Source organism: Colobus angolensis, unplaced genomic scaffold (assembly GCF_000951035.1).
Source record: "Colobus angolensis palliatus isolate OR3802 unplaced genomic scaffold, Cang.pa_1.0 Scaffold230, whole genome shotgun sequence".
Lineage (NCBI taxonomy): Eukaryota > Metazoa > Chordata > Mammalia > Primates > Cercopithecidae > Colobus > Colobus angolensis.
Window position 1 is genome coordinate 3,881,709 of NW_012115489.1, and position 19,728 is coordinate 3,901,436.

General features: G+C 43.9%; 1 protein-coding gene across 2 annotated transcripts in view; it reads left to right on the forward strand.

Annotated features, from left to right (window-relative positions):
• The window catches only part of EGFLAM (EGF-like, fibronectin type III and laminin G domains), a 199,156-nt gene that overhangs the window by 76,153 nt on the left and 103,275 nt on the right, over positions 1–19,728 (forward strand). For both annotated transcript variants that reach the window (XM_011944386.1, XM_011944387.1), the window contains exons 2-5: positions 1,916–2,025; positions 3,094–3,177; positions 14,646–14,763; positions 16,307–16,442. In XM_011944386.1, the coding sequence (XP_011799776.1) occupies positions 1,916–2,025; positions 3,094–3,177; positions 14,646–14,763; positions 16,307–16,442 (448 nt within the window). The remainder of the gene's footprint in view (positions 1–1,915; positions 2,026–3,093; positions 3,178–14,645; positions 14,764–16,306; positions 16,443–19,728) is intronic.

Sequence of the window (19,728 nt, forward strand, 5' to 3'; positions counted from 1 at the left end):
ATGGAAATCTACCTTTAAAAAATAAAAAAGGCCAAAAAAAAAAAAAAAAAAAAAAAAAAAAGAATTAAATCTCTGAGTGGTGACAATCGTAGGTGTATGTGGGGCAGAGGGGAGCTGACTTTTGATCTCATGGTTCCTGCTGACAGCGCTGGGCTTCTTCTATTTCTCAATCCATTAGAAAAACTTTGGGTTCTGTTATTAAGAACATTGATGACAAGCCCTAGCAGCAGTCCTTTAAATAGATACATTAGATCTCTGTGAGTTGCAAAGGATCCTAACTGATAAGCTGGAGAATTACATGCAATAGTTAAAAAGAAATCTCACTAGTACATATTAGTAAGCGGAAAATCAAGTTGCAGAATGTTCATTCACTTAAGGAATGTTTATTGTGCTTTTGCCATGACTAGTTTCTGTACTCTGAACAAGATAGACCTGGTCCCTGCCCTTATGGAGCATTATTTAAGACAGCAAAATATTGGGAATAAATTGCCTAATAATTGTGGGATGACAAATGCTGTTTATTATGGCACATGTGTTATATGGAAAAATTTACAGCCATTAAAAATAATGATTTTAATGATTGTAAATATGCTGTTCGTACTATATATATACTAAGTCAATTAAGACTTAAAATTATTAACATGTATGTATATACACATAATCACTATATATAACAAAACAATTTAAAAATTACATACATATGGCCGGGTGTGGTGGCTCATGCCTGTAATCCTCCCACTTTGGGAGGCCAAGGCAGGCGGATCACGAGGTCAGGCGATCGAGACCATCCTGGCTAACACAGTGAAACCCCGTCTCTACTAAAAAATACAAAAAAATAGCTGGGTGAGGTGGCGAGCGCCTGTAGTCCCAGCTACTCAGGAGGCTGAGACAGGAGAAGGGCATGAACTCGGGAGGCGGAGCTTGCAGTGAGCCGAGATCACGCCACTGTACTCCAGCCTGGACAACAGAGAGGGACTCTGTCTCATAAATAAAAAAGAAAAAGAAGTTACACACACACACACACAAAGTTGAGCATCCCAAATCCAAAAATCTGAAACCCTAACTGCTCCAGAATCCAACTTTTTGAGCACCAGTATGATGCTCAAGGGAACTGCCCAATGGAGCATTTTGAATTTGAGATGCTCAACAGTTAAGTATATTGCAAATATTCCAAAATCCAAAAAAATCTGAAATTTCAGATAAGGGATGTCAACTGTATAGAAGCACACACACAAACAGTTTTTTAAATTGCACGTGACCAACAGGAGATATACCACAATGCTGTCAAGACTCATTTCTGAATGTTAGAATTAGATATAATGTTTTATGTTTTCTAAATTGTGGCAACCTATATATATTATTTTATAATTATAAATCTTATCATCTATAACTATGAAGTTACTTAAGATAAATAGATAGTAAAGCATTTGAGATTTTTAAATTTCATTTTATACATAACTATATTTTTGAAATGTCCCACAATAGGAATATCCTAGCTATATAAGTGAACACATCTATATAATGTATACATACAACATATATGCTATTGAGTAAATACAAATGTGCCTGTCATCTTGCTTTGATACATTTTAAATTTTTAGAGTCAAGTCAGAAGTATTTGTGGTCTATGCTACCCTGAATCTCCCTTTGCTGGTCCCTGACCTATTAGAAGTTACCTGAGAGAATGAGGGCAATAGCTGGACTGATTTATCTACTGATGCCAGGTTGGGAGGGGATAGCAAAGTGAGTGAGGTCAGCTGAGATAGGTGTGGTGTATCAGAAATTGACTGCATTTCTGGAATTATCTTTAAGTAGGCTTTTCATCTATCAGAGAACGCACTCTTAAATCTTGTGTAAGTATACTCAAGGTGGGATATGTGGAGCCTCTAACACAATCTCTTTTGTTTGGGGGCAGGCAAGGTAGGGGCTCCTCTTGACATCAAGCTGGGCGCATTGAACTGTACGGCTTTCAGCATCCAGTGGAAGATGCCAAGGCATCCTGGGAGCACCATCCTTGGGTACACTGTGAGTCCACGGGCACGGGAGTTTCCTCAGTGGGTGTGTTGTGTGACTGTATGTCTTTCTCATCCTTGCTTTTTCTAGATATCTGTCCTTCCATATCAGTAACTGCCCCATTCTCCCTCCATAAAGCTAGAAGAGATGTCCCCCTTTGAAGGATATTTGTAAATGCCCTGAATGTCACATCACATCTGCATTACTCACTTAGGATCTATCCAGTCCTTTCTCTGTTCAGCTGTGGGAAAATATAAACTAAAAGGACGTGGTTGTTGCTATTCAATTGCCTATAGTCAAATCTGGAGAATAAAGTATGAACATGGGAAAGAGGAAATCACTGTGGAATGTTGTCAATAAGTACAAAATAATGTAAAGTAAGAAGGTGGGTAGGCAAGATGGAGGAAGCAGCAGAGAATGCATTCTTACCTATCAGAGGCTGCAAATTGGGCTGATATCTTTTCACCAAAATGTTTTCTTTGAATAGTGTTTTTAGAAATGAGTCAACTTTGAGAAGTCAAGATATTTCACATAAATGTTTGGAATTGTGAACTCTCTGGGATATGGGGAGAGCTGGCCACACTGGGTCCACATTCCTATCCACCTGCTGGAACTGAGCTGCTCATTTTAGATGAGCTGTAAGACCTCAGTAACACCCCAATCCCACCACCTGCTACTGTCTCCATTTCACTGAGGGACAGTAGCCATTGATAATGGCCCTCGTCCTATTGTTTTCTAAAAGTAGAGGAATACATCTCTGAACTCATGTCTTATCGAAAGTGAGAAAATGAAAGATTACCCAGGCGGCTCATGCATTTTGGGAAAAATAACACGAGCCACGTCCAGACCTCTGCATCTCACTTCATTGATATGTGTCTTCCTCCTGGACTCCGCAGGCTTCTGAGTTTGCAACACCCCCCACCCAACCCAAGTAGGTCTGATGTGTGTTCCCGCAGAACTAGTGCACGTGACGTTAGGCGACGCACCTCAGAGCCTGCTGCCACTGTGAGTGTAATTACAACCTTTGATCTTACACAAGCACGGGCTCTGCTCTCACCGGGGTGTCTGCATCTTTTCAAGGTCTTTTACTCTGAGGCTGGCGCAGATAAATCCCTGCAGGAGCAGTCGCACAGCGTGCCTCTCAGCCGGGACATCCCGACCACGGTGAGTTTCTCCATCCTGGCAGCTTCCTCAAAAGCACGTGGGTGCTACTCGGGGGGATTGCTGATTTGGTGTGTGTGCTACTGTACATGTGATAATAACTAATGCTTCTAATAATCCTTTAGGATTTCCCAATGTCATCCATGTACATTTCCTCTGAACCATGCCAACTACATCTCTGAAAAACAGGCATCTGACGAAAGAGTCCTGGCGTAAATGCTTCCATGCTGGACTCAACCCTATTTTATCATGCAAGAAAACTACCACCTTACAGCTGGTTTTTCCCCTTCTTTTCTTCGTAAAGTTCAGTTCTGTTTTTTTTTTTTATCCCAATAAAAGCTTTATACATAAATATGACGCATTTGTATCTTCCCAGCTGCCTGAAGACACAGTGCGGAAGAAGAGGATGTAATTTGAAATGTATATTTAAATGGTCCAAGTTGTTTATTTTTTTTTTCAAGCCCAGCACCCCGTCCTTCCACTAGCCAATTGTTGGGTCCTCATCTATTTTCTTTTCTGTTTCTCCTCAAGGTCTCTTTGGCCTTAGGCATCTTGTATTTTCTTTTCTTTCACTCCCCTCCCTCATTCTGCCACAACCTCAGGCTAGAGCCTTTTGAATTCCTCTACAAGGAGTTAGCACCAGTGCTTATAACACTATTATAACGGTGGTGGTGGTGCTGGCTCCTATTTGATCCGTGCCTTCTGGTGGCAGCACCTGACAAACAGGCAGCACCTGTTTGTCATCCATGATAAGGAACTATCACTTATTGAGCATCTGTTACCTGGCAGCCACCACCCTTTGCTTTACATTTACTTTGCCACTTACTCTTCACAACTATCCTATGACCTCATTTTATGGACAAGGACGCTGAGACTCGGAGAGGTGAAGTAACTTTCCTCAAATCATACATTAGTGAGTAACAGCATCAGCTGTAAACTCAGAGCTGACTGACCTCTGAGCCCCTGCCCTTGCTGGTTCTACCAAAGCTCTCATGAATCAGAAGGAATAGACGCACATTTCCAGCTTGCTTTTATTTTGTATGACATGCATTTAAGCTCAAAATAGACTTTTGCTTAAGCATCCAGCACTGGCCACAGAAGCTGTCAACCTCAGCCTCTATAGTTTACTTTGTCTGAAGAGAGGGAGATGGGTTGGAACTTTCAATAAGCTCATTAACCTCACCAAGAAGCCTGATTGTCCCTAGTAGTGTCCCCAGCCACCACAGCCTGGTGTCCTGCAGGGCTCACTGCTTGACCTGGAACCCAGTTCAGGTATCAAGAGTGACACAAGCCTTTGAGTCTAGACAGTGCCTCTGAAATTGATATCCTGCCCCTCACAGAACCTGGGCTGAAAATTGTCATCTCTCTGAAGGTCACTGCTGTACAAACCTAAAACAGGGCTGGGAGGGAGACCAGCACTCTGGACTTTTAGGCCTGTTTCTTCCATTTACAGGTTGGGTAATGTTGGTCAGAGTCACTTAAACCGTCTAAACCTCAACTTTTTTTTCCATGATAGAGGTGTAATAATTATTCTCTTGTGAGGATCAAATAAAAGCCATGTGGGTGGTAGTTATCATTCCCGATGACTTATATGTTAAATACATTCTCTCCATTATCAACATCTAGGCATTAGAGTACGCTATCAAATTCTGCATTTGATCATCTTGCCAATTTTGACAAACTTGCATAGGGGCTACTCTACGCCCAACATAAGACAACACACAGTCCCTGTTTGGGGGCAGCTTTCAGTCTTCTGAAAACCACGTCCACACAGATAAAACAATTAGAGAGCAACGTAAGATCAGATGTCATTATTAACATGCTGCTTAGTAGACAGGGTTTGAAGAGTGAGAGGTGAGTGTGGGAACAAGTGGTCAAGAGGTGAAAGTTGGGACTGAGGACTAAAGCAGGAACTTTCTGGAAAGGCAGACTCAAGGGAGGGACATCCCAGTTGGAATGGTTTGAGCCCAATGAGCATGAATGTGTCCACACATGCCTCTCTCTCTCTCTCTGTGTGTGTGTGTGTTTGGGGGTAGGGAGGGTTGGGGGTGGGGAGAGTTGCAGAATAAACAGAATGAAAAGAGGAAATCATGACTACACATAAAGGCAGTGATTCAGCAAGGGAGTGGGAGGAGTCTGATGTAGCAGAATGTGTCCTGGATTCTGATGGACTTGTGTTCAGATTTCTGCATTTCAACAAAACAGCTGCTTAACCTTACTAGGTCTCAGTTTCCTCATTGACATAACAGGGATCCCCAAAATATCTATATCATAGTGTGTCTGTGGTTCCCAAACTGTGTGCCAGAGTGCTCCAGGGCTCTGCAGCAGGCTTACAGGGGCACAGTAGAATATTTAACATTTTTGAGGAAAACAGCAACATCTGTGTGAATTACTGTATTAGTCCATTCTCAAGCTGCTAATAAAGGCATACTTGACACTGGGTGATTTATAAAGAAAAGAGGTTTAAATGACTCACAGTTCTGCATGGCTGGGGAGGCCTCAGGAGACGTACAATCATGGCGGAAGGCACCTCTTCACAGGGCGGCAGGAGAGGGAATGAGTGCTGAGTGAAGGGGGAAGCCCCTTATAAAATCATCAGCTTTTGTGAGAACTCACTCACTATCACGAGAACCGCATGGGATAAGCCACTTCCATGATTCAGTCACCTCCGGCTGGTCCCACCCTTGACACATGGGGATTATTACAATTCAAGGTGAGATTTGGGTGGAGACATAGAACCAAACCATATCAACTGTTATTACCAAGTTGTTTGGATATAACTACTTAATAAATGGGCATTTCTTTTGGCATTGAGATGCTATAAATATTACTGACACACTAAGGGTGGCAAGAACAGAGAAAGTTTTAGGAACTCTGTACTATATCATATCATTCTATAGATAAAGATGTGAGTTATTATATCATATCATTCTATAGATAAAGATATGAGTTATAAGGTCATGATTGTAGAACCTTCAGCACAATACCTGGCACAGAATGAGAGCTTAGTAAGTGGTCAGTATGATTCGTACTGCAAAGATGTGTGTTTGCTGCCCTTGGCTGTGCATGGCAAAAGGGGCAAGGTGCTGTACAGATTTGTTTTATTCATGCAAGTTTTTTGTTTTTACTCTTCATGTTGCCTCTGTTTTTGCCCCTCTCCAGGGATAACCTGATCATCAGGCAATTTTTGTAAGCATGTTTTAGAAAATTTAAACACCTGTCCCAACCCAGGATTCAGGGGATCTCTTTTCATCAAAATGTTGATTTTCCTGCATCTCCCTCTTGCTGATTAAGGCTCAGTGGAGAGTGCCTAGTTCTAGTGTAAGCACAGACAGCTGAATCTACAATGTGAATTTTTAATCGTTTAGAGGAAGGCACTTTTATCCTTGCATGTACTTCTTCATCTCACACAGCAGAGTAGGGTTAAGGGGAACCTCTCTGAAGGTTGAAGTAATTTAAGCTCTGGTTCAAAAGTAGGTGAAACAGATTGAAAAGGAGAGAAAATATTTAACTAGTGAGCACCTCTCTGGAAGTAGCTCCCGCTCCTTTTACCTCCTCTTTTCTCACTCCCTTATTTCCTCTGACAATTCCAGATTGTGTTTTCAGTAAGATAGGACCGATAGATTTGGTTTTCTGGATTGAATACCAAACTGGGGAGTGGATTGACAAATGGTTAATCTGATTTAACTGATAAAATGACCAGAATACCCTGGCTGATAATGTGGAGTTGGGCTGCATTGTTTGATAATCTGCCTTCTAGAAGCTTCCAATTTGGCAGCATTTCAAGCCCACCTTATCTTTTTCTTAAAATAATACCCTCCAGGTTTCCTCCTGGAAAACAAAATAGTAAAACAAATCAGGGCAATTTGGCAAATTTTTTAAGAGTTAGAAATAGATAAGGATGTTTAGGGTGGTGGTCTTTACACTTTTTGATCATGCATACCATCAGTTAAAAATATTTGAACATGCACCAATATACGTATATTTATGTATTTATAAATTATACATATGCTACTGTACTAATATATTATGTACATTATAAAATCTCACAGAATTTTAAAGGAGGAGATAAAACAGAAATAGAGAGTTCTTGTGTTTTCTTCTGGCATCTCAGTGGGTTGTCTTGCTGTCCCTGGGGATGCACCACCACCCTGCTTTAGAGTCCACTGATTGACCCAGAACTTAGAGAGAGAAAACTTAACCAGGAATCAGAAGACTTGTTCCTGCTGTCTCATCAGAGCAAGGGTGACCTGAGGTGAAGTCACTGAGCTCTTCTGAATTTCTCTTCAACTGTAAAATGAAGGGATGGGGCCGGGCGCAGTGCCTCACGCCTGTAATCCCAGCACTTTGGGAGGCCGAGATGGGTGGATCAGGAGTTCGAGACCAGCCTGGCCAACTTAGTGAAACCCCATCTCTACTAAAAATACAAAAAAAAAAATTAGCTGGATGTGGTGGCAGGTGCCTGTAATCCCAGCTACTTGGGAGTCTGAGGTGGGAGAATCACTTGAACCCTGGAGGCGGAGGTTGCAGTGAGCCGAGATTGTGCCATTGCACTCCAGCCTGGGCAAAAAGAGTGAAACTCCATCTCAAAAATAAAGAAGAAGGGATGGACTAGTAATGATTCTCAGCTGGGGGTACCTTTGTCCCCTCCTGGGCATTTTGGTGGACAAGCATCAGGGATGCTAACTTTCCTGCAGTACATAGACGGATCCATGTAAGGAAGATTTGTCCAGCCTCTAAAGCTAATGCTGCCCCTGCAGCAAAGCTCTGGAAAATAACTTCCTGTGACCACCCAGAGAATAGAAATCCCTACAACTCCTCCCTCCACCCTGCTCTGCACAGCCATCCTCAGCGCATTGGAGGAAGGATGCTTGGAAGATCGCACTTTTCTCTTTCTCTGGTGCCTTCCACTGGACGATGCTAGGTGGTCCCAACTCCCACTAAGGCAACTGAGGCCTAGCCTTGACTTGTAGGGTCAACTGTGAGGTTGAATCCAAGTTTACTAGCTATTAATGAAAGTTGTTTTAGAAGAATTATAGACCTTCAGTGTTGAATCTTTGGCCCAGAGAAGCTAAGTGGCATCCCCAAGACCACACAGCTAGGTTAGCAGCAGAACCTGGGTCTCCTGGCTCCCAGTCCAGTTCTTTACTCAATTCATGCCTCCTCTCAACTGTGCTCATCTGAACTAATGAATAAGACAGCCTCTAGCCTTATTTCTGAAGCCGAATGATCTGTATTTCAGGCAGTAGGAGGAGAAAGAACAGCAGCATGTAAGGAGGTAAAGGCGAGGTCTGAAATCAGAGTCAGAGACTTCAGTTCAGAACAATTCAACATGATTTTGTCAACGTAGAGTGAAAAGTATGTAGTACAGAATAGCCTTGCTGGGTGCGGTAGCTCATGCCTCTAATCCCAGCACTTTGGGAGGCCGAGGTGGGCAGATCACTTGAAGTCAGGAGTTTGAGACCAGCCTGGCCAACGTGGTGAAACCCCATCTCTACTAAAAATACAAAAATTAGCTGGGCATCATGGTGCATGCTTGTAATCCCAGCTACTCAGGAGGCTGAGGCAAGAGAATCACTTGAACCTGGGAGGCAGTTGCAGTGAGCTGGGATCGCATCATTGCACACCAGCCTGGGCAACAAGAGTGAAACCCTGTCTCAAAAAAAAAGAAGAGTCTCATCTTTTCTTGGGCTCTTCTTACATGGTAACCCAGGTTGGTTTTGTATATTGGGTCATGTATTAGATAGATATAAGTCTAGCAGGCTAGAAACTCAGATTGATGTGCATTTACATTCCCCCCCATGGAACTGTCTGGATGTCACCTTCTGGTGGCTTCACTTGATCAGAGAGCCAGGCTCCTTCCAACTCATTGTTCTGCCAACCCCTTGTGCCCTCCTGCCCATGGTCCAGAATGGCTTACGCTGCCACATCCACACTCTGGCCAATAGATAAGGAAAAGAGGAAAGGAAACACACTCCCTCCTTTTAAGGGAGATCTCAAAAGTTGGCGTCAGCATTCTCACTCACAACCTATTGGACAGAATCTAGCCATAGGGCCACACCTGGAGGGAAAGGAGGCTGAGAATGTAGTCTTTGAGTGGCCCAACTGAAATACAGGGATTCTATTCATGAGAAAGAAGAGAATGGGATGAGTCATCCAGATGACAGACTGTGAATGGAGGGAATGGAAAAGGCGGTTGAACATGGGAAAAACCAGGTGCCCGTTTCAGAACTAGTTAGTGATGCTGTGTCTACGAGTCAGGTAATTAGAACTATTATAAAGTTTCATGAGGGAAATCAGACTCACGGTCGCCCGCAGTTATATAAACTCTCTGAATCCAGTCTCATTGTCTGCAAAATGGAGACAATAGGACTGATCTCTTAGAGTTGTTGTGAAGATTAAAGGAAATAATGGTGTACAGAGATTTTGTAAGTTCCAAAATGCTATATAAATGAAAACTATAATGATGATACAATTGTAAGATGAAAGTTTGTTGTTCTGGCAATCTGTGAAGAAGGCAAGAGTCCTGAAAGTCGCCCGAGCTTTCTCACTGGGCTCAGTGACCAGTCTTGCTTTTCTCTTCTACAGATGTGAATTCACTGCTCGCATGAAGCCGCTCAACAGCGGTGTTGAGCAGACAAAGGGGTTTTGCATTTCAGAAAGAACTAGGCAAACACAAAATAGGGGTATTTTGCAGCAAAGCACTCAGCTTCACCCCCAAAATGGTGGGGGAAGGGCCTGGGGGAGACTGTTGAGGTAACTCTGGCCTCTACTCCAGGAAAGCAATATCCCCCACTCTGTTTCTCACTAACTTGTGGAGGAATGAAGCTCAGGAGAGATAAACATCTTGATTTGTCTTCAGACTTCCACAAGGCAACGAAACAAAGCAAAAGACTGTTTCTGTACTTTGAAAACAGCATGTTCAGCATCTGCCGTAGTTTGATGCAAGGCTGAAGTGGTGATGGTAAGACCTTTAAGGACAGAAATACAAAGATTTATGGTATGTGGTATTTTACTACAAATTGCAAGGATTATCACAAGTTACAATACATTGAGGATTCCATTTGAGAGGAGAGATGTCAGGGGAGAAATTGCTGAATTCAACATGTTTCTGTGGCCCTTACTGCTCAGTCCCCTTGATTTTCCCCCTTACTGCTCAGTCCCCTTGATTTTCCCCATTATGCCACTTTCCGGAGTGTCAGTGCAGAAAAAGAGACAGACGGGAAACAGCCGGCTTCTGGGAAGGTCACCCTCTACTCCTCAGAATGCACCCAAGCTGAAGGTAGCACTAATCTTCCATATCCAATAAAGAGTTCCAGTAGTTTTTAATCTATATATGGAACTACAAATAGGATTTTGCTTGGTTTCCAGTGGTAACATTTAAAATTCTGATACATTAACTTCCGCGGTCATAAAGTAGTAATAATCTAGTTTTCTGTGCTTATGGTAAGTACTGTTTGTTGTTGATTTAAACATTATTTAATATTTTTTGTACATGTACTGGCCAATTAGAACTTGGGCATTGGTGTCAAATGGAGAAGGGCTCAAATCCCTATTTTGCCACTGACTAAATCTTGAGCAAATTGTGAACTTTTCAGGGCTTAGGTTTTCTCCTCTGTAAATGAAAACAAGAGTGATACCTACCTCACGGAACTGAAGGAAGAATTAAATAAGGCTACACATAGCCTTCTTTCCCTTTGTTCCTGAAACAGAGAAAACACCCGTCACTGGCAATTAATGGTAGGTGTGCTTGGTATTGAGCGATATCTACAATACTCTCTGGATCCACATCACCACCCACACTTCATCCAGCATCAGGACTTCCCAGGAGTAAAGGATCCCAAAGCAGAAGCCTGGGAGAGTGCTGTGTCAGTTCGAAAGTGTTTCTGCTTCCATGAGGAAAGCCTGGAGCGTTAGTCGGGAGAGGAGTGAGAACAGAAGGTTGGATCCACCTGCTGCCTCCAGTCTCTTAACCACCAAACTTGGCGTGAAACCTGGAGACAGAAGGTGAAGCTCAGGAGCACAGATGCGAGGAAGTAGAGCCGGAGAGGGGATGTGAAGGCAGGTCCACATGTGCAGCAGAGGCCCCTTGTGAAGCCACATGTAGGATGGAGTGGAGATGGGAGGGAGGGAGGGTGGGGCAGACTGAAGACCCAGGCAAGGAGTCAAAGGGGCTGGAACTCAGGCACCGAGGTGGAAATGGGACAAGAGAGCAGGTCTGAAAGGCATGGTGGGGTGGCTGGAAGGATATGGGCAGGAGAGTCAGTCCTGTCCCTGGAGGTGCTAGTCCAGGGCCTGGGGCAGGGGTACTGATGCTGTGAGTCAAGATGCAGGGCTCAGTAGTATCAGCTGGCTTCTTGATGAGGTCATCTGTTTACATGAGACATCTTGGCTTGATTTCTTTCTTCATCATTCATTAGTTCATTTATTCATTCATCAAGAAGCATTGCTTGAGCATTTGCTAGATGCCTGGTAACACTATGCTAAGCTTTGGGATGCCAGAGGAATAAGAACTTGCTTACTGGCTTCAAGTGGGTGGGGACAAGGTGACAAATCAACTGATAATTAAAATACAAGGTGAGCGTTGCTCAGATTGAGGTGAACCAAGGACACCAGGGCAGCCTAGAGAAGGGGCACCTAACCAGACTGGGGCGGGGCCAGAGAAATGAGGTAATGTCTCAGCTGATCTGAGTCATGAAGAATGAGTAGGGGTGAGCCAGGCAGGAGTAGGGAGAAGGACATTTCATGTAGAGGGAGCAGCAGGTTCAAAGGCCCAGAGGCATTGAATGGCATAAATTTGAGCCCTGCCAAGTTCTTAAGTATGACTGGAATGTAGAATGTAAGGAGAGAACATGGTATGGGATGATGCTGGAAGGATAAACAGGGGGACATGAACATGCTCTTCTGAGGGGTTTTAAAGTATGAAGTATGTGATCAGATTGCGGATTTAGAAAGATAACTAGCATAGCACCGTGGAGTCCAGACTGGAGGTACAGGCAGGGCAGCACTGGTGGCAGGGGAATCAGAGCCCATTGTCATATTTGTGAGGACTTGGTCTTCAAGGGCTGTAAGAATGAAATGACAGAAACATATTCAAGTGATATGAAAGAGGTGGAATCTGCTGCATGGGTAACTGATTAGATGGTGGTGAGGGGTGTAGGCTGAACTCATAGAGGAAAGCATCAGGAATTCTGGCCTTGGGTAATGAAGGAGGGAGAGAGAGAGAGAGAGAGAGAGAGAAGGCAAGTGGTGAAGCTATGTTTTGGTTTGGTTTTGGCAGTAGGAGGAGGAATGATTAGTGGAGCTTTGGTTGTGTTACACTTGGGTTGCTTGGTAGTCTCTGGGTAGAGATGTTCAAGAGGCATTCCATGCCTGGAGACCAGGAGGCAGGCCAGAGCTAGAGGTGCAGAGTTGGGAGATGTCACCTTGAAGGTGGTGCCAGAAGCTAACGGAATGGAAGAGGAGCGTACTCAAGCAAAACTATGAGGGAGAAGAGAAGATGGTGACAGGGTGAACTCCTGGGAAAGACCAATCCTTACAGGTAGCAGAGAAAGGGGGGTGGATGGAAGGTATTGGAAATGAGCAACAGGAGAAGAAAAAGGTGACCACAGAGGAGCAGAGTCATGATTTCCAATGGAGCCAAGAGATTGAAGAAGCAAGGGTGGACAATGGTGTTGAAAGCTGCAACGAATCATTAAAGACTGAGATGCACCCACTGGATTCACTACAGAGTTGTTACGGTGTCTTGGTAAGAACATCTCAATAGGTTTGTAGTGAGAGTGGCCAGGTGAGCGTAAGTTCAGGAGTAAATAGGAGGTGAGGCAACAAAGAGAACTTCAAGAAGGTTGCCTCTGAGGAGAGGATCTAGGGGTGCAGATGTGGTAGGGAATTACTGTTTTTAAGGTGTGAGAGTCTTGAGCATAGTAAATACAGAAGGATCTGGTAGATACTGGATCTAGGGGGATCAGGACAATGAGAGGAGGTGGAACAGAAGGGGCAGTTCAGGGCGTGAGAGGTGAGCCAAGCCCTAGAACAGCAGTTCACAAACCTGGCTGCACATTAGAATCACCTGGAGGGCTTTAAACAAATAGATGCCTGGTTCTGTCACCTGTAGATTCTGATTTAAGTGGTCTGGAGTGGAGTTCAGGCATCAGTCATTTAGATCAACGAGTGATTCTAATGTGTAATCAGGGTTTAAGAACTACTGTATTAAGTATTCAATAATTATTTGTTGAATGCTTTAAAAAATCATAGGGATGCCCTTAATTCTTCTTAGCAACAATGAATGTTCAAACATCTGCAAAAGAGGTTGTGAAGAAATTATAAGACATGGTCCCTGCTCTCAAGTTGCTTATAATCCCATAAGAGAAATAGTAGTAGTTTTAAATAAATACATTGTAAATGTGTTAAAGTAGTGGCTCAATTTTCAGTAGGGTGAGATCACCAGGCCTGCATGGTCAGGAAGGTGTCAAAGGGAGAGCTTGGCCTTTGGAGTAGTTCGGGAGCCTAGGTAAGCAGAGAAGAGGAAGGTTCCCACATGCCCAAGACAATAGTCATGACCACTCATTTCCTGAGCACATCTTCCATACTGGCTACTTTACACACAGTATCTCAAATGTTACAATCATGCAAGATGGTTATATGTCACACCTATTTTACAGAAGAAGAAAGTGAGGCTTAATGAATTTAATATCAAGGACACAGCTAGTAATAAGTGGCAGAATCAGGATTCAAGCCCAGGGCTGGTTGACTACAGTGACAGTGCCCTTTCCACTACAGTGGGCTGCTGCTTCCCACCAATCAGACCCAGGCTCCCAATTACTATGTAGCACTGTAGCTTTGGGGACACACCACTTTTGCCAAAGCTCAAGGTGGAGAAAGCCCTCTTTGGCTGGGGCTTCCTGCTCAGGGCCCTTTGTGCAGGGGAAGTACAGACACACACACACACACACACACACACACACACACACAGACACACTTTTAAGAAAGTCTTCCTGGTAGTTCTAATGCTGTTTAAAATTTGAGAACTAAAATTCCAGTCCCTACTTTCTAGGTACAAACCAAGACCTTAGTGTGCAGCTGCAGCTATTCCCTGAGCATCTGGAATCTGCAAATGGAAAGAAGGAACTGGAGAATTCCAGCCTTGGAAAGAATCATCACCTGCCTTCCGGCAGCCTGTACTTTAATCAAAGAATTCTGATGTTCACAGTAACATTCGCTAGTGTGAATGTATCCAGTTCTAGGACCATGGATAGATTTCAATAAAGGGCCATCCTCCAGTCTTGGAAAATATGTCATGGTCATTTTTTTCTTGGCAAAGCTTAAAATTGGGCCAGTCCTAGATAAAGCAAAACATTCTCTATGCCAAGCAATTTCACAGGGACCTCGAGATATAAACCTCATGGAAATCATACAATTTGCTCAAACAAATCTTCTGATTGTTGGCATCTTTCTTGTTTGGTCATTGACAGGAGGAAGTGATTGGAGACTTGAAACCAGGCACTGAATATCGCGTGAGCATAGCAGCTTACAGCCAGGCTGGCAAAGGGCGGCTGAGCTCTCCTCGGCATGTCACCACTTTGTCCCAAGGTAAAGTAGGTTCAAATTCGTTAATAGGTGGCAGGCTGCTCATCCATCCTTCATTCAGCAAATATCAGTAGGGACCTCCTGTGTGCCAAGCATTGTGCTAGGCTCTGGGAATTCAGGAGAGAACAAAAGCAAGCACAGCCCGTGCCCTCTCAGAACTTAGTGGGGTAAGTCAAGACATTCCCTCATTAGTGTGTAGTCACAGAGTGTGATAGGTGCTTCAGCACTGTAGGAACATACAACACAGGGATAAGGGAAGAATTCCCTGAAGAGATGACAACTAGTGGAGATCTGACACGTAAGTAGGAATTAAGAAGGTGAGGAAGGGGAGTGGGAGAAGAGATTTATAGGCAAAGGGAATGCAACTAATGTTTTTAGAGGTGGCACCAAGCTGGACAGTAGGGTACAAAGTTGGGTTGATGGTGGTCACTGCTGGCAAGGAGCTTTTTGTGGAAGGAGAAGCCAATGACAAATGAGTGACAGCAGCACTTCTTTTTTTTTTTTTTTTTTTTTTTGAGACAGTCTCATTTTGTCACCCAGGTTGGAGTGTAGTGGTGTAATCTTGGCTCACTGCAACCTCTACCTCCCGGGTTCAAGCGATTCTTCTGCCTCAGCCTCCCAAGTGGCTGGGTCTATAGGCACACGCCACCACACCTGACTAATTTTTGCAATTTTAGTGGAAACAGGGTTTCACCATAATGGCCAGGCTGGTCTCAAACTCCTGACCTTGTGATCCACCTGCCTCAGCCTCCCAAAGTACTGGGATTACAGTCATGAGCCACTGCGCCTGGTGACAGCAGCACTTCTAAGGACTGCACCGGAGGCTGTGGAGCACACGGGAGGGCACACTTCCTCTGCCCCTGCCTCACAGGCTTTCAGAAGGAGTCCTACCTTTGGCCTGAGTTACAAAAAAATGCATAGGATTTTGCTAGGAAGAAAAGACAGGAAAGGTCTCCCAGTCAGTTGGAGTAGTGTGAACAAAGGCTAGGAGATGTGTGTGTCCGGATGTGATCAGAAACAGTGGTCACTTGAGGTGATGGGCTCATGGGTGACTCCTACCTCTTTACGTAGAAGGGCATTTCCCAAATGACCTACCATTACTATGCAGTCTGATTGTCAGGGACAAAACACATAGAGAAAAGAATGATTGGTAGTGATTGTAAGCATTTAATTTTCCTTGAAGGTAAATATCAGTTCTGTCAATACAAACACAGATGGAAGGCTATTAGGAGTTGAGAATGTGATAGAAGGTTTTCCAGGAGACTTACCACTGTGTGTCCCAGGATTAGTGACTGGGACATAATTAACTGGATTTGCAGTCAGGGGTGCAGCCGGGAGAAGGGAAGACCAGTCTCATTGATTCGAACTTCACACAGTGATCAAGTTGTGATTATGTTTTTGTATTTGTTTGGTTTGGGTTTTGAGGCTGTTCTGAACAGAGATATTTTGGGTATAGGAAGCACTCGTGCTGTTTGTGTATTATATTAAACGTCTCCAACGGCTGAGACCACCAGCCTAGTCTAGTTGTGTTTGTTGTCCCACCTAGATTCCTGCCTGCCTCCGGCAGCTCCCCAGCAGCCACATGTCATTGTGGTTTCGGATTCTGAGGTGGCCCTGTCTTGGAAACCTGGAGCAAGTGAAGGAAGTGCTCCTATTCAGTACTATTCTGTGGAATTCATCAGGTAAGTCTGTATGTCACATTCAAAAGTCAAATGTGTGCCGGGCGTGGTGGCTCACACCTGTAATCCCAGCACTTTGGGAAGCTGAGGTGGGTAGATCACAAGGTCAGGAGATTAAGACCATCCTGGCCAACATGGTGAAACCCTGTCTCTACTAAAAATACAAAAATTAGCTGGGCGTGGTGGCATGCACCTGTAATCCCAGCTACTCAGGAGGCTGAGGCAGGAGAAACCCTTGAACCCGGGAGGCGGAGGTTGCAGTGAGCCGAGATCATGTCATTGCACTCCAGCCTGGGCAACAGAGCATGACTCCGTCTAAAAAAAAAAAAAAGAAAGAAAAAATGTGTAGATGTCAGAATTCCAAGCCTGATGTAAGACAATGAGGAGCGTCACCTCCAGGTCTCTACCGCGTGTACATTTAAGAGCGAACACAGGCTTGGAAGCCCATGTATATACTTGGGCCAGTAATGATCCCCACGCCTCTTTGTTGGTGGGTCGTCCGGTAAACCTGTCTGTATCACATACCTCTTCCTCATTTCCCTGGCACAGTCAGAGACTGTTCTAGGCTCTGAAAACTGCTGAGGTACCATTTCTGATAAGCCTGCCTACATTTCAAAGCATGAGCCTTGCCCTCCTGGCTTTGAAATATTATATATCAAAGTAAATATTTGATGATGCTGTTTCTTAGGAGCAGGGGAAAAATCTTTTAAAAACAAGGATAACCCATTGTTTCTTTCATGTCCCTATTGCCTTGGGACAAGTGTCTTGGTTTGGCCTCAACGTTTTTCTTTCATCTGCCTCTACATTTCTTATTATTCAGCTTAGCAGAGGGTAGAGAGTGACTGGACATTTTTTACAGATATTAAAGCATTTATTCTCAAGTTAGTACTGCTATGTAATTTTAAAGAAAGAGAGAAAGGAAAACAAAGGTCAACAGGAAGAATTCCCAGTCTAAGGTATTTCCTCTGAACTCTAGTTGCTGTTTGCTTTTGAATGGAAGCAGTGGCTGGTGAGTGAGTCTGAATACAATGCTTGTAGAGTTGGGATTCTCTACGTTAAAGGTGATGAGGCTTGTCTGAGGCCTGCTGCTTTCTGCATTCATAAAGAGACTGGCTCAGGACCTCATTCCTAAGGTTCTCTGAAACTGGGACAAAGGATTCTCCCAAGATTTGTTTAGCTCTGCTTCTGTGTCTTGACTTCCTAGCCTATTCCCTGGTAATGGAAAGCAGATATTTGTTTCTTCAGAGGTGAGGTACTGCACTGAATCTCTTTAATGCTTGAGTACGGAGCGTTTCACACAGGACTTGTTAAATTGCAAGTGTCAGAAGCGTGAAAGGAGAAGATGAGGCAGTAATGCATCGGCTCTTGTAACTGTAAAGTCCAGCAGCAAATCTAAATTCAGGGGAGGCTAGATCCATGTCAATTCAGCAGTATGACTCCATGCGCCTCTCTGCTTTAGTGGCTTCACATTTAGATGGCTTTTCCTATATAGTGGCAAGATGGCCACCAGGCAGTCAAGAGTTGCAGTGACCAGCCTATCTCCCTAGGAAGGAGAGTAGCTTTCTCCATGGACCCAGCAAAATCTCAATATTTATTCTCATTGGCCAAGCTGAGGTCACTTTCCATCCTTTGCACAAGTCACTGTGGCCCGTGTGGGGAGAATTCATTGACTGGTCAGGCACTGGTCATATTCCAAGCTCTGGAATTAACAGCGGGTTGTTCACTCAAACCTGGATTACGTGGATTGAGTATTCAAGAGGATTGGATCCTCAAAGGAAAACTGTAGTACAATTACTGGAAAAAAGGGGCACAGATTCTAAGAATTTTTTTTTTTATATAATGCCCACTGCAAAGCCCCAGAACAATGCTTTGCATTGAAGATAATCTACACCACTGCCATTGAACAGATTTTGTAGGCAAAACCTGGAATATCCCTAAAATAAAAAAGATTCTAATCCTGATTCCAATACTGGTTAAATGTGCTACACTGAAAATCCTAAAACTTCAGCTTTCTCATCTATAAAACTTGGGGCAAAACTTAACATTTATAATTTACTTCCACAGATACATTAGACAACACCAGCAAAGAAGATGTAATACTTTAAAATTTTGAAAAATGCACAGTTCTGGCCAGGCGCGGTGGCTCACACCTGCAATCCCAGCACTTTGGGAGGTAAAGGCAGGCAGGTCACCTGAGGTCAGGAGTTCGAGACCAGCCTGACCAACATGGTGAAACCCCATGTCTACTAAAAATACAAAACTTAGCCCAGCATGGTAGTGGATGCCTGTAATCCTACCTACTCAGGAGGCTGAGGCATGAGAATTGCTTGAACTCAGGGGGCAGAGGTTGCAGTGAGCCGAGATTACACCACTGCACTCCAGCCTGGGGGACAGAATGAGATTCTGTCTCCAAAAAAAAAAAAAAAAAAAGCACAGTTTTTTTATGTTTTTATGGTAGCCTGGAAGATAATCCGTGTAACCCTGAGCAAAGGTAACCATTAAGCATTATTTATTATTAATTTTTTGTTCAAATACATATTTTTAAAATGTTCTCTATATCTATATAAGGTAGAAATGGCAGTTTATTAACCTTGTGTGCACGCCTGAAAGTAGAAGATGAAAGAGAGTCACTGGATTCAGACAGAAGAACTGGGAGAGAGTGCCGCCTTCTCTGTTGGCAGCCGTGTGGCCCCATATAGGTTACTTCCCCTGCTGAGCCTTGATGCCTCTCATAGTGTGGAGTCCCCTCAAAAGAGAGCTGCAGATAAGGAATTCGGTGCAAATAATTTATTTGGAAGTGGGAATGAGAGAGTGGGGAGAATGAGACAGGAAAGAGGATATATATAAGGGTGTGTTAGTTAAGTCACTGCTGTAGGCAATGGGATCTTCACTGGGGTCTTGATTCCATTGAGATCTCTCTGAAACCCACAGAATTCTTCTCATTGACCATGAAAAAGGCAGGAGACATGGATCCACTTTGAGCATTGCCCCTGAGGGTATAACTCCCCCACATTTTATGATGAAGGGGGGAGTCCGGAGAGGTGAGGAGTAACAAGAGCACAGCATGTGTCTGAGGTCACATGCTGGCTGCAGGAGGCGAGTCTGAGCCCTCCAAGAACTGTCCATGCCACAGCTGCTGCTGAAATCAGAAGTAGGACAAGGGGAGGTGGCATGACCCCAGAGGCATCGGCTACAAACTCCTTATCTGTAAAACGTGGGTGATGACATCTTCCAGCCTTATAGTGTATGGTTAGGAGGATCAAGTGATATTCTTGAAAATATGGGAAAG